Source organism: Chrysemys picta, chromosome 3 (assembly GCF_011386835.1).
Source record: "Chrysemys picta bellii isolate R12L10 chromosome 3, ASM1138683v2, whole genome shotgun sequence".
NCBI classification, from domain to species: domain Eukaryota; kingdom Metazoa; phylum Chordata; order Testudines; family Emydidae; genus Chrysemys; species Chrysemys picta.
The window spans coordinates 203,614,726-203,637,692 of record NC_088793.1 but is presented as its reverse complement, the minus strand read 5'-3'; the positions used below and the strand labels follow the sequence as shown (position 1 = coordinate 203,637,692).

The following is a 22,967-nucleotide window of genomic DNA, read 5'->3' as shown; positions in this document are numbered from 1 at the left end:
TGGGGCACAGAAAGGTTAAGTGACTTGCCCACGGTCTCACACAAGAAGTTTGTTACAGAGCCAGGAACTGAACTTCTGAGTCCCAGATGAGCAACTTAACCACAAGACCAATTTTTCCTGGGTACCTCTTAAGGTATGTTTTTTACTATATAGTATTTATGCTTTTTCTATTGTAGAGGGCCTCTAACTATTTGCTAAAGAGAGGAGTGCTCTGCAGATATAACTGTTCTTATTGTTATTGAAGTGCAATCACAAGCTTTATAAGGGTACCCTACAAACATTATTTTCCCAGTAAGAAATGCACACGCAGGCTCCCATAACAGAAACACACAAAGCTGAACCAATCATTTACACGATATTATAATCCAATGTAAACAAACATCTGTTTTCTTACCCATTAAATTAAAAAAAAAAATACAAGGAGAAACTGTAATATAATGCTATCTACTATGGACACCTCTTGAGGTTTTCAAGGGAAATTGCTACTAAAGTGACATGCAGGTCCAAGAAATATCTACAGATACTTACTTCACTAATCTTTTCCAATGAAGGGACAAAGAAATCATCACAGACAATTGCCAAAGCGTAGAACATATACATGGCCTGAAAGAGAAAACATAACATTGAGTTTAGAAGGTGCCAGGGAAAGACACAGATTGTCAAGTCCCACTTGAGCTTGGGTTTTTAAATTGTATTGCTAGAGCAATTTATGGGGCATCTTAGTAGTTAATGGAAGGCTCATGAAGTATTTATCCAAAACGTCTTACAAGTTATCAAGTGCCACCGTCACTTAGCATCAGACAGTGACAGATGCTTTTTTAAAGTTCTCTAGATGTTGCTGAAACACGTTCAATATCTCCTTTATCCCCCTTTTCCATAAATCCGAGGTCTTTTTTTTTTTTTTTAAAGTATGAGTGTGTCCCATGAAAATCTGAACTCTCCAGAAGGGGTTTTCAATTGCTAGTGCTTCAATGCTGAGCAAAGAAGTGTGTTTGTGCTTAGACTCCCTGGAATGATACCTAGAATTCTAATCCTAGGATTTTATTTAATCCAAAGTAATGCTAGTCTTAGAAAGAACTCTCTCCCCACCCCCCCAAATGAGTGGCTGGAAAAGATGTAAATTCGTCATTTTAATGTTAACTAAAATCATAGGGCCCACTATGGCTCCTCAGGGTCTGAACTGAGTTGGGGAGACCAGAGCCATGTGACACAGGAGCAGTTCCCCAGCTGGTTTAAATCGTTCAGTGGAGCTACTCCAATCTGCACCAGCTAAGGATCTGGCTTATTATGCTCTTGCAAAGCCTTAAGCATCCAGTGGGGCTGAGGTCAGAGCAGTGAGATGCTGGACTCCCTTGGTGACGGGTTAGCCAGGGCTTCTCCCAGTATGGAAAGGGGAGACACAAGAGGAAAGGCAGAGTCCTCTCTCCAAATCTGGCTAGTGTGCTCCTCATCGCGCTTTGGGCGCCTGCAGCCGAATTATGACTGTTCTCTTCCCATCCAGTGCACTCATGTAGGGTCCGCAATAATTTGGCTCTACCGGTTTTATGGAAAATGAGGTATATGCTGTATTTATGAGCCTGGCATCCCACACAGAGATTAGGAAATGGTCTGCCTCAATCAACTGCCACGGAACAGCCCCACTGTGTATTGGGATACAACATTTCTCTCCTGGATCTCATTCCTAGCAGACTCCAGTATCTGTAAGTTTCACAGGGAGTACTAGGGGAGATCTTCAGGTATTACAATAAATAATACTGTAATGATCACAGTTGCATGGGGTTACTGTCATTAATGATGGTATTAGGGTGGATTCGGAAATGAAATTGCGTATATCGTTCACTGGAGTATCAAAATGAACCATTAACGTTAGGATAACATTGCATTGCTTCAGGGCTGGTTTATAGTACCACAACAGCCCCTGTCATCTGCAGTTCCATCCTGCCAAGTGTTTATGGCCCCCGTCTCACTTGATTAAGCAAATCACCCTCACCTTAGAAACTCTCTCTCTGCAATTTTCGTTATTTTTTTTTTAAACACATAGCCTGTCAGATGGAGTAAAATTGACTGGATATGTCTGAAAGTGAACAGTACAGATCCCCAGAAATAAGTGCTTTTTACAGCTGGGCCCATAGGGCGCACCACTGTATCCCGAATTCCCTTCTTTTTACATTTCTACTGAAGGCATTACAACCTCAGTTGCCTTTCCAACCTCAGAGTGAGACTGAACTGTTTTAAAGTTCAAAGCAGTCTACACATTTTGCGCTGCCTGTCATATCCCTTGATAGCATTATTTTTACAAGCTGCACAGAGGAAAAAAAGACAAGACTGGTTTGAACTCATAAAAAAAAGCTCTAGCAAGCTTTGGGCCCTGGGGTGGTACGTTGTGTTGTGATGCAGACTGATTTCTGGACAGGACTGCCGATGGTGGCTTGCAGAGAGCTAGTGATGACTAGGCATGGTGAAGAGGTAAAGAAGCATAGGCCCCAATCATACAAACACTTATGCATCGAGGGCCTGATCCTGCATCAGGGACATTAATGGCAAAATTCCCATTGACTTCAGTGGTGCGGAGTTCTGGCCCAATGGGATTACTCATGTGCTTAAAGTTAAGTACAGACATGTTTGCAAGATCAGGGCCATAGGCTCCACAGAAGGGGCAGGGAATGTGCAACGGTACAACACTGCTCTCAGTGCAGCTTTTCTACCGGCGTGAGCACCTAGGAACAGGCTGTCATGATCATAGCTCTCCACTGGTATCAAGGAAAGAAGAGTATTTTAAAAAAAACACCACCACCACCATCACACAAAGGGCACGTCTACACAGCAAAGACAAACCCACAGCTGGCTTGTGCCAGACGACTCAGCCTCGTGGGGCTCGGATTGCAAGGCTGTTTCATTGCTGTGTAGACTTCCGTAGTCGGGCTGGCGCTCAGGCTGTGGGACCCCAGCCCGAGCCTGGAAGTCTACACAGCAATGAAACAGCCCTGCAGGCCGAGCCCCGTGACCCTGAGACGGCTGGCACAGGCCAGCCATGGGTTTTTCTTTGCTGTGTAGACGTACCCCAAACCACAAAGCAAGGATGTGCCATCACACAGCATATCAATGATCCCCAAAAGCAGTAGGAAATGAGTATGGACAGTGATGTCATCAACGTTAACTGCGTTCGGCTGCACTTATCTAAATACAGTAGAACCTCAGAGTTATGAACACCAGAGTTACGAACTGACCAGTCAACCACACCCCTCATTTGGAATCGGAAGTATGCAATCAGGCAGCAGCGGAGACAAAAGAAAGCAAATACAGTACAGTACTGTGTTAAACGTAAACTAGTAAAAAAAAAATAAAGGGAAAGCAGCATTTTTCTTCTGCACGGTAAAGTTTCAAAGCTGTACGAAGTCAATGTTCAGTTGTAAACTTTTGAACAAACAACCACGATGTTTTGTTCAGAGTTACGAACATTTCAGAGTTACGAACACCCTCCATTCCCGAGGTGTTTGTAACTCTGAGGTTCTACTGTATAAGAGGGATCGTTAATTGCATTACTTAATTTATTCAAATTGTGCAACTTCAGCACCACAGCTGTTTGTGGCACTTTTATTCAGCATTAGCCGCAATAGACTAATTTCCCATATGCCTCTTTACTGAATTTATACCTCCCAGGTTTCTTTGTGGGTTTTTGATGGTTGTTTATAAGGTGGTTTTAGAGAAGTGGAATAGAGACCTGTGGGAATCAATCTGGAATTCTGATGGAATTATGTTTGAATAAAGTCAATTATTTGTCCTCATTTGGCTTCATTCTCCGTTGCAAGTTAAATGATCACACACAGTTATATTTATTTTCTGGTCATCTTTTTCCATTACAAAACTTACAACCCAGTAACCACACAGCTTGCTAATTGTTTGGGGGCTAAACTAGGCCTTTCCCAATTCCCTCACCCTGCTGACATGATCTAACCACCATTCCCATTTCCCTGTTCTCTCCCTGGCTTTTTTCAGCCAGCAGGATTTTCTATAAAGAGGAAATGCTGATCGTAAAATAAAATGAACGCAGGAAAGAATCCCCATATTTGACTAGAAAAAAGGTCCTGGTTTAAAATGAGGAGAGGTTTGGGCAAATGGAAATCTTTAATGATAAGGAGAAAGCAACAGAAACAAAATGAATTAAATATAGAAAAAAACCCACAACATTTTAATACATGTATATTGTTGACAGTGAGAATTTTAGGTTGATGCTCAACTGAAAAAGAAATCCATTTTGGAGCTACCCAAAGAATTCTAGAGACCATATTTAAGTGTAACTTGGGCTTGCTGCCTGTATATGAGATAACCCAGGGGCTGAAGTATTGAGAGGAAGGCCGAGGAATTTATAGCCAGGATTGGCTACTGCCAATTTAACAGAAGGTGCCCTCAAGCTGAAATACACACATTTGAAATTCAATATTCAAACTGGAACGAAAGAGCCCTAAAAACCAAGAAGAGTCAAAATGGGATAGTGAATTGGCTGCTTGGGAATCATTAGAACAAAAGGTAAACATGCTTTTGACAGCTCCTCTCCCTGTTCATCTTCTGCCACATTTCCCCTCTTTTCTCCTTTTCGCTCTCTCCAGGTCACCAAGCCTCTTCCCCCCGCCCCATCCCGCAAAGTAAATGCAACATGGTTGATGTCCTGCTTTGAAAGTGAATTGGGAGACAGAAGCTAGGATGCTCCCACAGGTAAATGCATGTTACTCGGCTCCATAATTAAGGTTGCAGGTAAGTTTTCTTTAGCAGCCCGACTGTAGACCCCTGTCTAAAATTCACAGACATAAGAATACGGGCCTCAAAGCTGATAGGTTAGATCCAGGGTCAAGGCAGGATTTTTATACCTGCTTTGAAGCGGTTTTCAACGAAGGGTTCCTGAACTGTTGCATAGGAAAGATCAAAGTTAATCTATTGTGTTCATCCAGTCTGTGCACCCACTCCCACATACCTACTCCCTCACATCCATCTCACCCATGCCCCCTCCATCACACATGCACCCACTCCTGACACACACACAACAGTATGCAGCCATCTGCTCACATGCTCACTCCTGCCTTCCCCTGCTCCCCAATAAAATGGAGTGGGCCTCTTCCCCTTCAGCAAAATCGGTAGGGGCACTTGGAATGCTCAGCTGCCCCTCCCCTCCTGAGCAAGGGGGCAGGCCTCGGTGCCGTGGTGTTCCTCAGCTCCCTACTTTCCTCCTGGCAAAGCAGAAGTGGGGCCTAGGCTGCTCGGTTTAGTTTCCCTTTCCCATCCTGAAGAAGACAGTAGTGATGCCCATGGGTTGTGCACGTGGCCTCCCCGAATGCTCGCTTTACACTGGCTGCTACTGAAGGGATGAGAGGTTGCCATTTAAGAGTGTGTAATACCATGTGCCATGCACTAGGCCTTTAACATGCCTGTGGCATTGCTCCCCTGGGAATGGTGGATGCCAACGTTCTCACAGCATCAGTGTACCACCCCTCCACGGTAAGCAGTTAGCTACTAAGGACAGGTGTGTTATTTTTCAAGGGATTTAACACGAGCACAGTGGAGGAATGAAGACTCAGCAGAGAACACACTGCATGGGTCCCCTGGCCTCCAACTGCACCAGCTATGCTCAGGACGGGGAGCTCTGAAGCCAGAGATGGTTCCAGGGAACCAGGCTACCCTGGCAGCCATGCTTTGCACCTGGGTAAACCCTGCTCACCATTAGGCATTACAGACCTCCCCAAAAGGGAGGTTTAATCTGCTTTCAACCACGACAACAATCCTGCAGCGGACTTCCTGCCACTGGGGGCCCTATGCAATGTTCCACAGGAGCTAGTAAAACAGGTTGCCTCTATGGTCACTGTCACTATTCTGATGGTATCTTAATATGCTTCTAGGACACCCAATACCTTACTCATGATTATAATTTAGAAGAGGTCTTGTTCCATAACATGGAAGTCACCGATTGCTTTGTGTTCTCTCAGAGAATTCAACAGCAATTCCTTCCAACCTGAGGCTGGTTGATTCTGTAGGTGCAATTCACATCCTAGAAGTCTTCTGTCACTCTGACTGCAGTTTTCTGGGTAATTTTAATGAGGCAACATTTTACACCTAGACATGGATTGTTGGTAGAGCCTCTGTTCTAAAAATCTATATTAAAATCATGTATTTCTTCAAGATAAACCTATCAAAATGAGAATTGCTGGTCACAGAGAAAGATATTTTTTAGGAGCCTTGACTCTATCTTACTAAAGAGATGCAAATGAAGTTACATAAATCTCCATTAGGAATTACCGCATACAAGGCTGTTTTAATTTGCTGTAAATACTGAAAATCTGGTCGCTTTATAAAACCATTTTTAAATGTAAACACTGTCTCACACTATTTATCTACTGTAAACATTTGCAGTGACTCAGACTCAAGCAGCCTAACATTTATGAGGGACCTTCTGACTTTTTGCATATGCATTCATCTGTCAGACAGTCGCACTCTGGCTTTTTGATAGTTGGTGTTTTATTGACACTATTGCAAACCCCGAGTCTCTCTTGACTTACTGAAGATCTCAAGAAGTTCTTGATGAGTTCCGTAAAAGCTTGGTTCTGCAGAAGCCACGCGCATAGGAACAGTGGAGAGAATGCATAATGATACACCTGCGGTTGACAGTAAATCCGTGACTGGTCTATTTTTAACAGAGTGAAGACTTCAGCGGAGGGGAGGTATCATCTGTGTCATTTCAGCACAACTTCTGTGGCTGTTCCTCATCCAAGTCAGGATGCCTGTTGGTTTTGTGCATAACTGTTTCTTTGAGCGCTTCCCAGCAGCATCCGGCTTAGCATTTTTTTTGTGGGGGTGGGGGGAGAGGTTGCAAAACAATTTTTTGCCACCCCAACAAATGTAAAGTCTTTGATCACAGCAACGTTCCCAGGGCCAGACTGAGGATTTGGGATGGAGTTAGCGAGATGATTCTTTGACCTCCCTCTGCTGCCAGTAACCCCCCCCCCCGACTTAACTGTCCCTTCGCAACTCTGCCCCTCCGTGTTTGCCTATTCACCTCTCACTGTGTCGCTCCTCTCTGACCCTGCCGATGATCCTGGTCTCAAGATTCTATTTGTTTGACTCTTCCACAACCATCTTTATGTTTTCTTCCATGTTACCCCATATGCCTTGGATGCCCTATTTGAACTGATCAACAGGACAAGTACTCTTTCTTCTTCTAAGTCCTCCCACAAGGCCCACTTCTGCTGTAAAATTCACCAACTAGGTCAAGGCCCAGCTGGAAAAAATACGCATGTTTTACCCTTCTTCCTCCAGCCTTCTTAGCTTGTGAGCTCTTTATAGCAGTGCTCAACTTACTGTATGCCGGACCTAGCCCACTGTGGGTCCTACCTTAATACAAGCAATGTTAAATGACAACAATCATCATGTACGAAACATGTAGTTGGAAAAAATAATCCCAACTACACATATATATATAATGATTAAGGCTACACTTATGTCACGGAGGCCATGGTGACTTCCAGAGACCTCTGTGACATTCTCTGCTTCAGCCCCAGGGGCGGCAGGATTCTGGAGCTGGAAGCCAACGGGGCCCTGGCAGGGTTCCAGCGGCAGGAGACAGGGGACTTCCTGCAAGGTTCTGGTGACAGACTCCTGAGGGGACCCTCCTCAGGGTTCCAGCGACAGGCGACAGTCTTGTGTGGGGGACACCTTGGGCAAGCGGCTGAGGGGTGTCCCGTTTTCTCTTTGGGAAAAATGGTCACTCTGCAGCTCTCAGCCACTGTGGGTGGAAGGGGGCCCCCCTCAGCTTCCAGCTGCCAGGGGCAGAGGGGAACCCTACAGCTCCCAGCCACCACGGTGGTGGGGGAAACTATGGAGCCGCAGCAGCGAAAGTCACAGACAGATCACGGCTTCTGTAAATTTTTGTTTATTACCCGCGACATGTCCGTGACTTTTACTAAAAATAACCATGACAAAATCTTAGCCTTCATAATGATCAGTTCTAAATTAGCTGTTACCACTCAAGAAAGAAATCTTGGATACCCATATATAGCTCTCTGAAAACTTCAGCACAATATGCAGCAGTGGTCAAAAAGGCTAACAGAACATTAGGAACTATTAGGAAAAGAATAGAAAATAAGACAGAAAATATCATAAATCCACTATATAAATCCATCCTTTGCCCACACCTTGAATACTATGTGCAGTTCTGGTGATCCCATCTCAAGAAGGATATAGTAGAACTGGAAAAGGTTCAGAGAAGGGCAGCAAATATGATCAAAAGTATGGCTTCCACATGAGAAGAGACTTGAAGGATTAGGACTGTTCTTTTAAAAAAGATGTGACTAAGGGTGGATATCTTAGAAGTCTATAATATCATGAATGATGACAAAAAAGTATCATTTACCCTTTTCCCACAATACAAAAACCAGGGTTCACCTGGTGAAATAGGCAGCAGGTTTAATACAGACAAGAGGAACTACTTTTTCACCCAACTAACCTGTGGAACTCATTGCTATGGGATGTTGTGATTGCCAAGAGTATTACTGGGCTCAAAAAAAACCCCAGATAAGTTCACGGAGAATAGGTCCATCAATGGCTATTGGTCAAGATGGTCAGTGATGCAACCCCGTGCTTGGGACGACACTAAACCTCTGACTGCCAGAAGCTGGGAGGAGAAGTCAGGGGTGGATCACTCCAACTCCTCTGTTCTGTACACTCCTCCTGAAGCTCTGGTACTGGCCACCGCTGGAGACAAGACACTGGGCTAGATAGACCATTGATCTGACCCGATATGTCAGTTCTTATGTATGCAAGGTGGATCTTTAGGCCCCATTCCCAACAGGCTACAACTGCAGAAGTAAAGCCCAATTGCTTGTGCTGGGTTGTGCCAATAGTTGTCAATATGTATAAAAGTTTTGCACAGGACTATTGTCCACGTCAGCTGAGGCTCTGGGGGCTGCTAAGTCCTCAGACACTGGAGGGCTTGGCATGCATTTTGGAGAGGTTCAGGACTGATATAGACTTTACAAACATTAACTACTTAAATAGTAGTTTACATACAACCCTGATGTGAGAGAAGTAGAGCCTTATTATCCCTGTTTCCCTGATATGTAAACTGAGGCACGGAAGTTAAAACCAAAATATTTGAGTACATGAAACTAGGCACATAAATGCATATTTAGATACCAGAATAAGAATTACCTGATTTTCACATCCACATCTCCCACAGAAGTCAATGGCAGGTGGACGAGCTAAGCACTTCTGGATTTAGGTACCTAACTTCAGGCTCCCAAGTCTGAAAATTTGGGCCTATGCCAGGTATGTGATTTGACCAAGACAAGAGAAAGAGTCTGTGTGAGCTCTGGGATCAGCAGGGCCGGATTTCCAATTAGGCACAGTAGGCATGTGCCTAGGGGTGCCAGCATTCTAGGGGCATGTAGTGGGGTGGACACCCGCTCCTGCCTGGAAGGGCTTGAAAGCAGCCCTAGAGAGGGCTGTGCCTGGGGATGGCTGATTGGGGAAGCAGCCGCAGTTGGGCCACACCCCAATCAGGCCACAGCTGGCCTGTATAAAAAGGCTGGGAGCCAGGAGCTCAGCAGTCTCTCTCTGCCTTCAGAGAGAGAAGGGCCTGGCTGCAGGGAGCTAGAGACAGGGTACCTGAGTGGAGCAGGGCTGGGGAAAGGCAGAGGAGCTGGGGAGCTCCAGCCTGGAAAGCCCCAGGCTGCGGCCTAGCGGAAGGCCAAGGGGTACTGAGGGTTGTGGAGGGCAGCCCAGGGGTAGGCCAAGGCAGCAGGTCCAAACCCAACCTTGCCAGTGATGAGTAGGCTGATACTGCAGTCTGCCCCAGGGCGTGGGGCTAGATGAGGACTGGCAGTAGCCTTATACTGAGGCGAGGTGGGGATAGTGGGTGCGGGTTCCCCTGGGAGAGGGAGACCCAGAACTGTAGGGGTACTGCCAGGGGGCTGGATGCTCAGAAGAGAAGCTGGCTCAGCTATAGGCAGACAGCTGGCAGGCAACTTGCAGTGGCCCAAGTGCCTTCAGTGATATCTAGGGTGACCAGATGTCCCAATTTTATAGGGACAGTCCCGATGGTTGGGGCTTTGTTTTATATAGATGCCTATTACCCCCCATCCCATGTCCCGATTTTTCACACTTGCTCTCTGGTCACCCTAGTGATATCCTGGGTGGCACTTGTCACCTACAACTGTACATCTGGGGTCTTCCCCAAAACCCAGGTTTGTCTGGCTATGGTTGTTCTAGAACCCAAAACTCAGCCCTAGGTGGCTGTGCTGGGATTGTGAACAACAACACTAATCATAACTTGCGGACTTCAGGAAAAAATCAGAGACAAGCTTTCAACCCTAGCCACTAGTGTGGGAAAATGGCTAAAAACGTTATTTATTCTTAATGAAAGCTGAGATTCCTGCTTACATTTCTGGGTTCCACAAATTAGGGGAAGCCCACAGCCATAGGCTTTGCAAGGACGGCAAAAGCCGTCTCTGATCTGGACTGACAAATCCCCAAAGGCACCGTTCAGCCCATCTTATTCAGGCAAACCCCACTGACATTCACCAGGAATAATGAAAGTCTTTTGATTATTATCAGTACACTAGGTACCACGGGGCAAGCACCTAGTCAGTGTCTGTTTGTAGAACAAGGATGCTTGAATTTCTTGACATTAACAGTATATCACAGTGGGGCGAGTTCCTTCCTGGGACTTAGGGCTGGTCTACACTGGGAGGAGGAGAGGGGTCGATGTAAGATACACAACTTCAGCTACGCGAATAGCGTAGCTGAAGTCGACGTATCTTATTTCGACTTACTTCCCGTCCTCATGGCACGGGATCAACGGCTGTGGCTCCCCCGTCGACTCTGCTTCCGCCGCTTGCCCTGGTGGAGTTCTAGAGTCAACGGGAGCGCGTTTGGGGATTGATATATCGCGTCTAGACAAGACGCGATATATCGATCCCCGATAGATCGATCGCTACCCGCCGATCCGGTGGGTAGTCTGGACGTACCCTTAGACTATAATGGGAGTTTCGCTGAGTAAGGAATGCTGAAGAAAGCCCAAGGCAAAGATTTACGCACATACTTAACTATATGCACTGGGTCTGTTCATGGTGCATAAGGTGAAAACCATGCATAAGTCTTTGTGGGATCCAGGCCAACATTTGGATCAGTATTCAAGTGTTTGATGCAGAATGTGTGACACCAAGGCACAAAGGTTTTTCTGAAGAACTTTCAGTGTAGCTTTTTATATCTTTAAATATTTGATTATGTTTTCATGATAATTCCTTGTCTGATCTACATTACCGCAGAAATGCTAATGCAGGCACTCAAGCAGGAAAATGGCAAGTGGGAATACCTCTGAAACACGACCTTTACTCCAGCAAAAAAACAAAAGAAAAATGCTAGAGATAAGCAAGAAATGAATTGCCTATTTGTTATGTGAGAATCCACATAATTCCAATTATAAAATGGCGTGGGCTCAGGAAGCAATCTAAATGACTCTGATAACTCACCCAATAAAAAAGTAATACAATTTCCTTTGTAGACACACTGGTAAAAAAGGAAAGACAAATAGCAGAAAGATCATTATTTTCTCATACATTTTAAAAGTTATTTTAATTTAGATGAAAATAAAGCCAATGCAAATCTTGCACGGAAGACTATAAAACTGCTGTTTTCCACAAACCTTGGCTGCTCTCCTCAGCTCTAATTATTTATCTGAATTGTAAACCTTAATACTAAATTCTCATCCTTCCATCCTTTTTGATATTGTGTCATGTCAATTTTAAGATAAGAAAGTTATAACAAAGCAAATAAGTAGGTTTATAAACTGGATTCAGTCTAAACAAACAAAAGATGGGATGGGAAACAGAGACACAGAAGTAAAGTGTACCCATTGAATTCTGGGAGCGGGCGGGCACAAGCATTGGAAGGCCCCTCCCCCAGCTTAAGGGGAGGAGCCACTAGACCCAGGGTTCAAATATAGTCAAATGTATCTCAGTTTCCACATCAGGGAAATAAGGATAATAAGGCTCTACTTCCCTCACAACAGGGCTATGTGTAAACTACTACTTAAGTAGTTAATGTTTGCTAACACTAATGAAAGTAATAGGATGTGTGCATCCTTAGCCATTCAGAAGTAACACAGATATCCATCCATCTGCGTTGTGACTGCACTTATAACTGCACATCTGTTGAGTTTTAAATCCAAACCAAGACTTTGTTGTAAAGAGGGTCAGGGCAGTAGAATCCACATCTGTGGTGTGTGTAAGACCAAAACAGTTCCCTTGTCACCATGCCTTTGACACGTGGGCATGGGTCAGAATCCACGGACTTCGCAACATACTGTTACAGCATGGACTGGAACTTGGGAGAAGAGGAAAATTCCAAGCGAAACCCCTCAGGGGAGTTTCCTAGGAGCTCTCCATGGTGGAGGTTTCCCTTGTTCTCCATAGAATGGGTAGGGGGGATTCAGCCACCAAATACTATTGATTTGATGGGACCTGCAATAGGCCGGAACCACCTTACGAGGCCTTGTCTCTCTCTGCCGGCTCTCGGGTTGCCTGCTAATGAGCTGTCACTGTCTCTGGAACTGGCAGCTACCGCAGAGCCCTACTTGGACTGATTCAGCAAGGTATTCAAGCCCGGACTTAACTTTAAGCACACAAGAAGCCCCACTGAAGTCAATCAGTTAAACTCTGGCACATGCTGCTGCTGAATCGGCACCTTCAAGGGAAGTTCCGAGCCTGGGCTTGTATAACCTTTGGTGCGGATTTCCTGCAGACCTCAAATTTTATGTCTTATCTTAAAACATTCTTTTAATCCTACTGTTTCTTCCCTTGCTTCACATTGTCAGGAAAGGAGGGAGGAAATGGTATTTTCCTTCCAGTAATCTTCATCTTGCCATAGTTCCCAGCCTACAAAGATGTTTGCTCTTCATTCCCATATTCTCCTGGGATGGGTGAGGAAGCAAAGGTAGGTAGGTTTCTTAGGTCAGTGGAAGGAGGGAATTTTCCACCATTAACTTTGTGTGTGTTTGCCCTTATTACCCAGGTCTCTGTGGTGTGGTTCTATCTACACAATGGAGTTCAGATGGCACCCTCACATTGCTGAATTTTATCTCTTGCCCTCAAGTCATAACTCCTGTACTTATGAAGTGTAAACGGAGTGCCAGGTCACTAATGGGTAACTTGGCTTTGTTCACCTTTAAGGCTTTGATACTCTAAGTAGGGCTGGTCGGCAAATGGATTTTTTTTGTAGAAATTTTCGGGGGAAAATGGTTAACATTTTCCACGAAACAATTTGAATTTTCATCAAAAACCTGGCAGAAAAAGGTTTTGGTTTTCAGCTTTTCAAGGAAATGTCAAAATTTACTGTGAAAAACATACTTTCCATGAAAATTTTCATTTTGTTGAAAACCCAGTTTTCCATCGAAAAAACAGTTGAGACAGAAAATTTCTACCGGGGCAGACTGGAGTTTGGTGTCAAAATAATAACAGCCATTTTGAAGACTATGGGCCAGATTCTCATTTTCTCTGAGGGCCCTTTATACTGGGCATATGAAATAGGTATAAATGGAATTTATGCCCATTTTAAGAACCCTTTAGGGTACAAAGGGGCCTATGCGAAAATGAGAATCTGGTCTTACAAATATACCTGGCGTGATGGAGCCTCCTGATCCGTACCTGGGGTCTCGTGCTGCTACTGCAATACAAATAAATAACAACAACAACAGGGAAGCTCAAACATTATGCTTTATAGAAAAGATGTTGAGAAATGAGAAGTGGGCTTTCCAAAGGAGCCTAAGAGAGTTCAAGTGCCTACATCCCATTGAAATAGAACTCCTTCGTGGATACTTTATTTTCTAAAAAGATGCCCTGCTTATTTATGTCTTGCTACTATCCATTTCTCAGCATATAGTCAGTCTGCTGTGGGTCATTCCGCCATGCTAGGCATCTTCCCTTTTTAAATGCATTTTAATGCCTTCCAGAAGCACCAATCCACATTCTTAATTGAGTGTGCTGACTATATTTGATATAATGTATATTCATCACAGAGCATAGGATACATATGCATGCCTGGGATTCCTACAATCTGCTATTGTTTAGTACCGTGGTTCTCATCCTGAGAAAAAGCAAAGACTTAAAAGGCAAATCAGGTCATTTCAAGCTCTGCAAATTGTCCATGTCAGCATCTGTCTCAACATGAGGCACAGAATCTCCACTTACTGTATGCTTTTGCTTTTTTTTATTTTTTCCAGGTCACACAAGGTTATTCTGCTCTGTGCTACATGCAGTAGATACTGTCAGCAATTAGTCTGGACAGATACCGTACTTAAAACTGACCGTCTGATGAAGTGCATAAAAATCCTTGTGGGAGTCTTTACATGAAAAGCAAATGAAGTGAGAACTGTACTTACATCATTTGCAAATGCAGACAGGACTCTGAGTAGCAGCAAGGGGAATCCATGCAATGCCTGTTCAAAAAATAGGTTTCACCCCTCCATGCTGAACTGAAGCAGATTAAATTCAATGTCCTTTTCTAATGAAAGTGCATCCAGCCTTCAGGACAGAAAAGCAGCCTTCACAACCAATAAGGGCCTGATCCTGCAAACTCTGAAGCATGTTCATAACTTTACTCATGTGAGTAGTCCTGGTGTATTTAGAACATATAAACCATAGATCACCGCAGCCCACTGATTTTTTTTTAAAAGGAGTAGACTTGCAGCCAAAAACAGCACTGAGATTTCAGTGGGATTACTCACATGAGTAAACTTACACATGTGCTTCAGTGTTTGCCTGGTCAGGGCCTAGAAGAACATTAAAAGTAGTGACATAAAACTATAAAAGTGGGGAAATTAACATGGAGTGCCGTATGTCCTCTAACCTTTTGGACATCAGGCTGTTGTGCCTACTGGAAATGCAAGGTGTGGTGGGACACAGGACCTGAACCAAAGTGCACAGAAGACAATGGGAGTCTGTTCACTGACTTCAACCGGCATTGGATCGGGCCCGCTCAGCACAGCAGATTTGACCCATCACTTTGATTATTCTCTTACAACCAGCTCGGTGTTGCTGAAATGCTGTTTTTGGCTGGGATTCGGCCCCTTTTTTAAAATTAGTGGGCAGTAGCGAGGCAGCGGTTGTGGTGTAATAAAACACATAGAGTGGCTGATCAGAAAACAATTTGGTTCCCAAACTGAAACACGGCCATATGTGCAACCCACTCTTTGAAATCTGACAGCAGACCTGGAGGGTCTCAGGTTTTGCATTCAACCCAAATTTGGCTTGCTGCTGCATCAGGACGCCTACTGCTCTCTTTCTGGTAGCTGATCAGTTTTGCCCCCCGGTGTAGACTTTCCCAGAGGCAGAACCTGACAAGGATAGATAGAGTTGCAATTGGAAGAGAACATAGGGCGGTACTGGGCAATTGTTTCTGTGCCCCGAGAACTCTCTTGTGTGGGGTAACACAAGGTCCCTCCTGTTTAACGTGTAAAGGGAGATAGTGAGATGATTTGGGCTGCAGTGTCATCAATGGATTGATCAAAGGCAGCATCCACTCTCCTTACTGGACGGTGCAGTCTTCCCAGCTTTCCTAGTGCCTCCACAAAACTGAGGCTTGCATGAGAGCTAGCTGGCTAATAACTGATTCAGATATGATATGAAAGCTCAACACGCAGAAGCCAAGACACACTAGTGAATCCAGAGGTAGAGACAATCAAGGGGAATTTTCATCTCTTCGCTTCTTCCCTTACATTTATGGTAAGTTCAGTCCTTGTGGGCATCATGGAAGAAGTGGGTTTTGAGGCGGCATCTGAACAAGGAGATGGTGGTAGCTTGGTGAACTGGGACTCAGAGGCCCTTCCACACATAGGAAAGGGCATGAAAACATGGACTGGGGTGGGAATAGGAGAAAAGAAGGAAATTAAGTGTCAAGGTTGGTGTTGGAGAAGAAGGCGCACAGGGGGAGGCAACGATAGCAGAGGACGTCCAAAAAAATTAGGCTTAGGTCAATCTTCATTTAGCAACGTTTAGCTCAGCACGTCTTAAAGCCTTTAAATAGGCAGCCTATTTATCTGGCATTTTTCCTCCCTAAAAGGGCATTTTAAAAAATGAAGATACAATGCTTTGCATAAAAAGATTACAAATGCCAGATTGAGTAAAGTAATACATTCGGATCATTTTATAAAAAATGCTTCTAACAAACAAGGACAGGAAAAGTAATCATGTCTCTCTACATCAGAGCAGATCACATATTTTATTTGAAATGTGTTTTCTTGGGCTGGCTGATTACAAATGATAATTTACCATATTTGTCCAATATATCTTCTAGTTATTCATAACAGTACTTATACTAAAATTAACTGCTGCTTTACAGACCTAGCACAAGAAACAAACCATCAAAGAAATATTGAAATGCTCTAGCATTTAGTGATATTTTTCCAAGAGGATATGGGAAGAGAAGAAATACTCTGTGTCCCTGAGGGACGTATCAGTTTCTTTTACACACACACACACACACACACACACACACACACACACACACACACACACACACACACTCCTTTCTGCTTGCCAAAGCTAGTTAGGACTAAGAACTCATTAACTCCATTCTGTCCCATTAATTCACTTTCACTTCCTACGACCTATATCTGCCTCCTAGCCAACAAAGGGGACTCCTTAATCACCTACATTGGCAGGTATGTGGTGAAAGGAAGGAACTAGTCTCAGATGGGAATATTTAAAAGGCAAGAAGAGCCAGGTGTGTGTATCACAATGTAGCTCTGAGCGCCACTCTGCCAAAGGGCTCGTCGATGACCAGCGAGCAGACTTAACCACCAATGACTAAAAGGCTGTACATAGAGCATCAAAGGCTACCATACTATAAAAATGTAGAAAACTGATATAATATCAGAGTGCAGCACAACTTGCAAAGCAATTATAAAGATGCACTCAAATTACCTTGACGTTTCCTATATTTAGTTGCATGCAGCCTAAAACCCATAGGGCCAGATCCTGGCCCATGCTAAGACCTCCTTGCATGGCTTCAGTGGTTTGGAAGGGCCACAAGGCCCTATTAAATGGGCATGATGGGATTCCTACAGCTCTGCACCACCCCTCCTGGGGGTGTGCCAAATCTAAGACAGTGCTGGTGATTCCAGTCCAGAATAACAGCCCTTCGGGGGCTGTTACAAGGTTAGCATAGTTTAGAGCAGCCATAAGGCTGCTCTAATTTACCACAGAGACTGAATTCTTGCTTCAAAGAATGTGGGAGTGCAAAGGCAGCTTAAAGCCACCTTTACCCCTTCTTTTATTTGCACCAAACACAGCTCTGGCACAAATGAGAATCTAGGCTCTACATTTTTAAGGAGGTCACATTGCTGTCACCGAAAGCTCTGTAAGTAGTAGAGGCACAACCGGCCTAGCCGAGATGAGGGTTATTGGAACTCACGAATCTTCTTCCTCAGGGTACCTGCCAGAGGAAATCCCGCCTCTTTGACTGCAGAGGAGCTCTGCTTAGGTTAGGGGAGGTGGGGGAGACTGCTTTTGGCTATGCCTCCCCACTAGCTTCAGTTGAATATGCAGATGTCTGTACAGTTTTTCCAAACTCATTCTTTGCGCTTCGAACCTCAGGCTCCCAGAAGTGCTGACTCTTTAATCATTGGGGATAATCTGTCAACAAGTAATTAATGTCTTTCCTCATCTTTTTCTTTTCCTTTTCAGGACCAGCTTTCGTATGGCAGGAGTGATATAGAAAAGGTGTGGTGTACGGCTCACTGCATGACAGTGAGATATTATGTGTTGACCCTGCTCGACTTTGAGAAGTTAATATCCTGTCCCTCCTGTATTCAGGTTGAAAGCTGCTCGCACTATAGAAAGGCTCTGCATCTGGACGCACTGCAGATACAATGGAGAAGAAGAGAAGGCATCAACTTTCCCCATGTATTATTATTAACATGTGCAATAAAAAGTAATTTTCTAAGAGCCTTAGAACATGCCCCTCTCTTTGCTGTGTCTCCAGAATTAGAGGCCATACCAAATCAACCAGGCATTTGAAGACAGACTTTCCTTCCTTCCTGATCCAGTTCTCTTTCATTATTGGAAAAAAACACCCTGATTTATTCACAAGCAGTGGGACCACAATAACTATCTTACAAAGCAACAGAAAGGACCCAACATGAATAATAACCCAAATTCTTCCCCGTCCAGTACCATATCCTGCTTCAACCATTTGCTGAGAAGTACTATCATTTCACAGCACTATAAAGTCAATCAACCGATCTAACATAAGAAATAAGGAATATATGGAAATAAGTTGGGAGAGCAGAGGTGTTGTTTAGTGGTCAAGGGTCAGGGCTTGGAGCTACAGCTGTTCCATGGCCAAAGGATCCAAATTTATTAGCCAATAAATAAACAAATTAAATTAAAAAGAAAGAAGCTAAAACCAAAATATCCCTTTTGGGCAAGTTGAACATTGTTCAAATGTTTTGGATCTACATTACCAAAAATCCTTCATTCCAGTGGGAAAGAACTCAAAAGGGTGCTGTCCATGGTTCTCTCAGGAAGAACTATCAAATTATCATTAGATCTGCCCCCCAGATCACTGCGGTAGTTTAGCCACTTGGTGTCTCACTGGATTGACAAAGCTGTTGTCATCTAGTTCTAGACAACCAAAGTTTCCTTGGATTTTAGTCAGAGTGGCCACAAATACATCTCTACCCAGCATTACCTCCAGTGCTCTTCTCCCGCCCCTCCCCTATGGCGGGAAGGCACTGTGATAATAACAGAGCGTCTCAGAACCAAATTTGGAGGAACCATATCTGTTTTCAAAGGCTATACCCCACTGCACAGAGTATTTGTTATGCACCATAATTTTCAGTCCCTTTTTATGCCTACAAGGTTTGATGTTAAAATTCTGTCATGTCCAGGGAAAGATCTAAAAGTAAACACAGCCAAAAACATAGTTGGTGAGGAGGGAGGGAAGAGAGAGAGAGAGAGAAGGGAATAATTCAAGGTAGCTCAAAGGTATTTGGTTATTTGCTTCCTAGCAGTTATTGATGTACCTCAGAAAACTCAACTGTTGCGTAACCAAACCTCTTTGTTTTAGAAACAAAGCTGAGTCTTGTAAGACTATTTTTAGTTTCTGGTACTTTCTGGTTCCAACTGGGTCAGGGATTCCAGGAGAATGGCCTCTCTAACTATGTCTCAATATCTCCACTTCTGGTGCCAACATAAACCCGGATGTGTAAAAACATGTGGGAGGAATAAAGAGGAAACAAGTTTCTTAGAACTCATTTGTTTTGAGCCCTGAACAAAGGACAAAGGCTGATCTGAATTTATATTTTATCTAAACCAATTTGCCCATTCCTAACCACATGACCTCCACAGAAAAATAGTTGCAAACTTATACAACGCAGGCATTGAAAACGTTCTATAATGAAACACTGAGGTTACAGTAATTGAAGATTGGACCTTCCTTTGTTTCATTCCAAATACTTACTCAGCCATTTGAAGTCCACATAATGGGGGGGAATAAAAAAAATGAGACCAAAGTCAACTCGGGGTAGCAGTGACTTTGCTGTATCAGTGCAATTCATGAACCAACAACTAGTCATAATGGTCTCCAATCAACTAAATAAAAATGTTCAGGAAGTATATGTATATATATATAAAAAAAAATCAACAAGCTGAGACAATTACAGGTCTTACAGATGAGGTGTGGATGGTCTCTAGTTTCATACAGAAGAAAAAAAGAAGACAATCTCTATAAATAATGGCCTAGATTTTAGGAACTGCTCACACTAAAGCAGGTGCATAATTTGTGTACACACTTACCATGACTATAGTCAAAAATGACAAAATAGATATATAAATGCCCTGTAAATGCACATACAATTGCTTACTTGTGCTCAAATCACTGTAATTACATGTGCAAATTATATGTGGGCACAATTCTGAAAATCTGTGCCTATATAGTCCTTATTTTTACGATATTTGAACTCTGAAGGAAAGCATTATTTAATACTGAATGCTAGCATCCTTTTATACACGTATACACACTATACATAGTGGGGGCCAGATCCATAGATGGCGTAAATCAGTGTAGCTCTATTGACTGCAAATGAATTATTTACACCAACTGAGGATGTGGCCAAATTACAGGCAGGGCTGGTTGTGCCATCTATTATTAAGGTTGCCTGATACTTCCCCTTATAAGATCCTATTTTAATTTGCTTATAGCTTCGCCAAACCTTTTTAACCATGTGAGTTTACCTTTTCACCTCACAATGAAGAACATTTTGCCAGCAGCCTCTTATTGTTTAAACTGTGGTGTCTCCAGCTCAGACATCTCTGCTAATCACAACTGCACACAGCTGCAGTTTGCCACAGTGGAAAGAAGCACGTGTGTATGTGACACCCCTTCTCTGGGCATAGCAAAACCATCCATGCAGGATTCCAGGATTTTTAAAGGTATTTGTGAAGAGTAATTTAATTCTTGCCTTTGGAATGAATCAAATTATAACAACTTATTTTATATCATTATTTCTTTGTGTTATTGATTGATAGTTTTGTAATGCCAAGAGGAAGATGCCTCTGGATTTCCCTAGAAAGGCTGTATATTGCTCCTTCTAAAATACTCAGTAATTTGTAGTATTTACCCGGGCTGCTTTGCAATTTTCAGCCAAGCCCTAAAAACAGTTCAGCTGAAGCATAATTTAGGGCTGGTCTACACTGGGGGGGGGGGGGATCGATCCAAGATACGCAACTTCAGCTACGCGAATAGCGTAGCTGAAGTCGAAGTATCTTGGATCGAATTACCTGGGGTCCAGACGGCGCGGGATCGATGGCCGCGGCTCCCCCGTCGACTGCGCTACCGCCGCTCGCTCTGGTGGAGTTCCGGAGTCGACGGTGAGCGCGTTCGGGGATTGATATATCGCATCTTAACGAGACGCGATATATCGATCCCGGATAAATCAATTGCTACCCGCCGATACGGCGGGTAGTGAAGACGTACCCTTACAGACATAGTCACCAATAAGGATAAAGAGGAAGGAGGAGGGAAACACATTTTCATTAAAATTAGTAACAAAAGAGTTTGACAGAATATCAACAAATGTGAGGAAAAGTCTCTTTCATCCCCTTTTAAAACTCCATTTTGTGAAGTTCAAATTTCTCCACAGGTTTCGAGAACCTTAATAAAAATTTGATTCTATGGTTACAACCTTCTTTAAAAAGTGCATTGTTGTGCACACTCTCTGATTTGATCAGACATTTGGTAAGTGTATTGCTGGAGGGGGGGAAAAGAAAAGAAAACAAAACAGAATTACAGCTTTAGCATCCTAGCCAGATGACAACTTCTTTTGACTGAGACGAAAGAGGCATCCTTATAAAAGCCCATTACTGCCTTCCATTTTTGTTAAGATCAGCTTTCACCATGACTCTATGTTAAAATAACAGTTACACCCATTTGAAGAACAAGTGATATATTTACCAGTGTTGATAGGAATCTTTCCACTGATTTCAGTGGGCTTCAGTTCTGGCCCACTAAAAGACGCAAGCAGATACTCAGGTGGTATAAACTGTCACATCTCCAAATAGTGCTATGATAGTTTACATCAGCGGAGGATCTTCCCTCATGTGTACAAATGCTGTCTCTAAGAATTCTGTTAGTATTAGCCAATTAAGTCTGGTTTCACAGCAAGCCCTGTGTAGGAAGTAAGCACACACACCTCATGAGCCCACCTGGTCCCTTAACTTATACAATTCAGATCCACAGCACAAACACAGCTCAGATGTACGTTGTGGTTTGTATCATGCAACCTGCCACTGTCACTTTAAGTGATAACTAAACTTCAGAGCTTAAGCCAATCTTAAGGCTAACCTAGTGAGGAGGGCTTTAAACTAGGTTCGACGGGGACAGGTGAGCAAAGCCCACAGGTAAGTGGGGAACATGGAGACCTGGGAGATGGGTCGGAAACGAGAGGGAGTGTGGGCTATATTGGCAGAGAGAAAGGAGGGTCAGGACAAAACTGGGAGGCAAGATCAAACCAGTATCTTAGATGCCTATATACAAATGCGAGAAGTATGGGTAGTAAGCAGGAAGAACTGGAAGTGCTAATAAATAAATACAACTATGACATTGTTGGCATCACTGAAACTTGGTGGGATAATACACATGATTGGAATGTTGGTGTGGATGGGTACAGCTTGCTCAGGAAGGATAGACGGGGAAAAAGGGAGGAGGTGTTGCCTTATATATTAAAAATGTACACACTTGGACTGAGGTGGAGATGGACATAGGAGACGGAAGTGTTGAGAGTCTCTGGGTTAGGCTAAAAAGGGTAAAAAAAAAGGGTGATGTCATGCTAGGAGTCTACTACAGGCCACCTAACCAGGTGGAAGAGGTGGATGAGGCTTTTTTTAAACAACTAACAAAACCATCCAAAGCCCAAGATTAGGTGGTGATGGGGGACTTTAACTATCCAAATATATGTTGGGAAAATAACACAGCGGGGCACAGACTATCCAACAAGTTCTTGGACTGCATTGCAGACAACTTTTTATTTTAGAAGGTTGAAAAAGCTACTAGGGGGGAAGCTGTTCTAGACTTGATTTTAACAAATAGGGAGGAACTCGTTGAGAATTTGAAAGTAGAAGGCAGCTTGGGTGAAAGTGATCATGAAATCATAGAGTTTGCAATTCTAAGGAAGGGTAGAAGGGAGAACAGCAAAATAGAGACAATGGATTTCAGGAAGGCGGATTTTGGTAAGCTCAGAGAGCTGATAGGTAAGGTCCCTGGGAATCAAGACTGAGGGGAAAAACAACTGAGGAGAGTTGGCAGTTTTTCAAAGGGACACTATTAAGGGCCCAAAAGCAAGCTATTCCGCTGGTTAGGAAAGATAGAAAATGTGGCAAAAGACCACCTTGGCTTAACCACGAGATCTTGCATGATCTAAAAAATAAAAA

At 43.6% G+C, this 22,967-nt stretch overlaps 1 protein-coding gene across 2 annotated transcripts in view; it reads right to left on the bottom strand.

Moving 5' to 3' along the window:
- Positions 1-22,967, bottom strand: part of SLC24A3 (solute carrier family 24 member 3) — a 339,499-nt gene that overhangs the window by 104,394 nt on the left and 212,138 nt on the right. For both annotated transcript variants that reach the window (XM_065589824.1, XM_065589823.1), the window contains exon 4: positions 529-603. In XM_065589824.1, the coding sequence (XP_065445896.1) occupies positions 529-603 (75 nt within the window). The remainder of the gene's footprint in view (positions 1-528; positions 604-22,967) is intronic.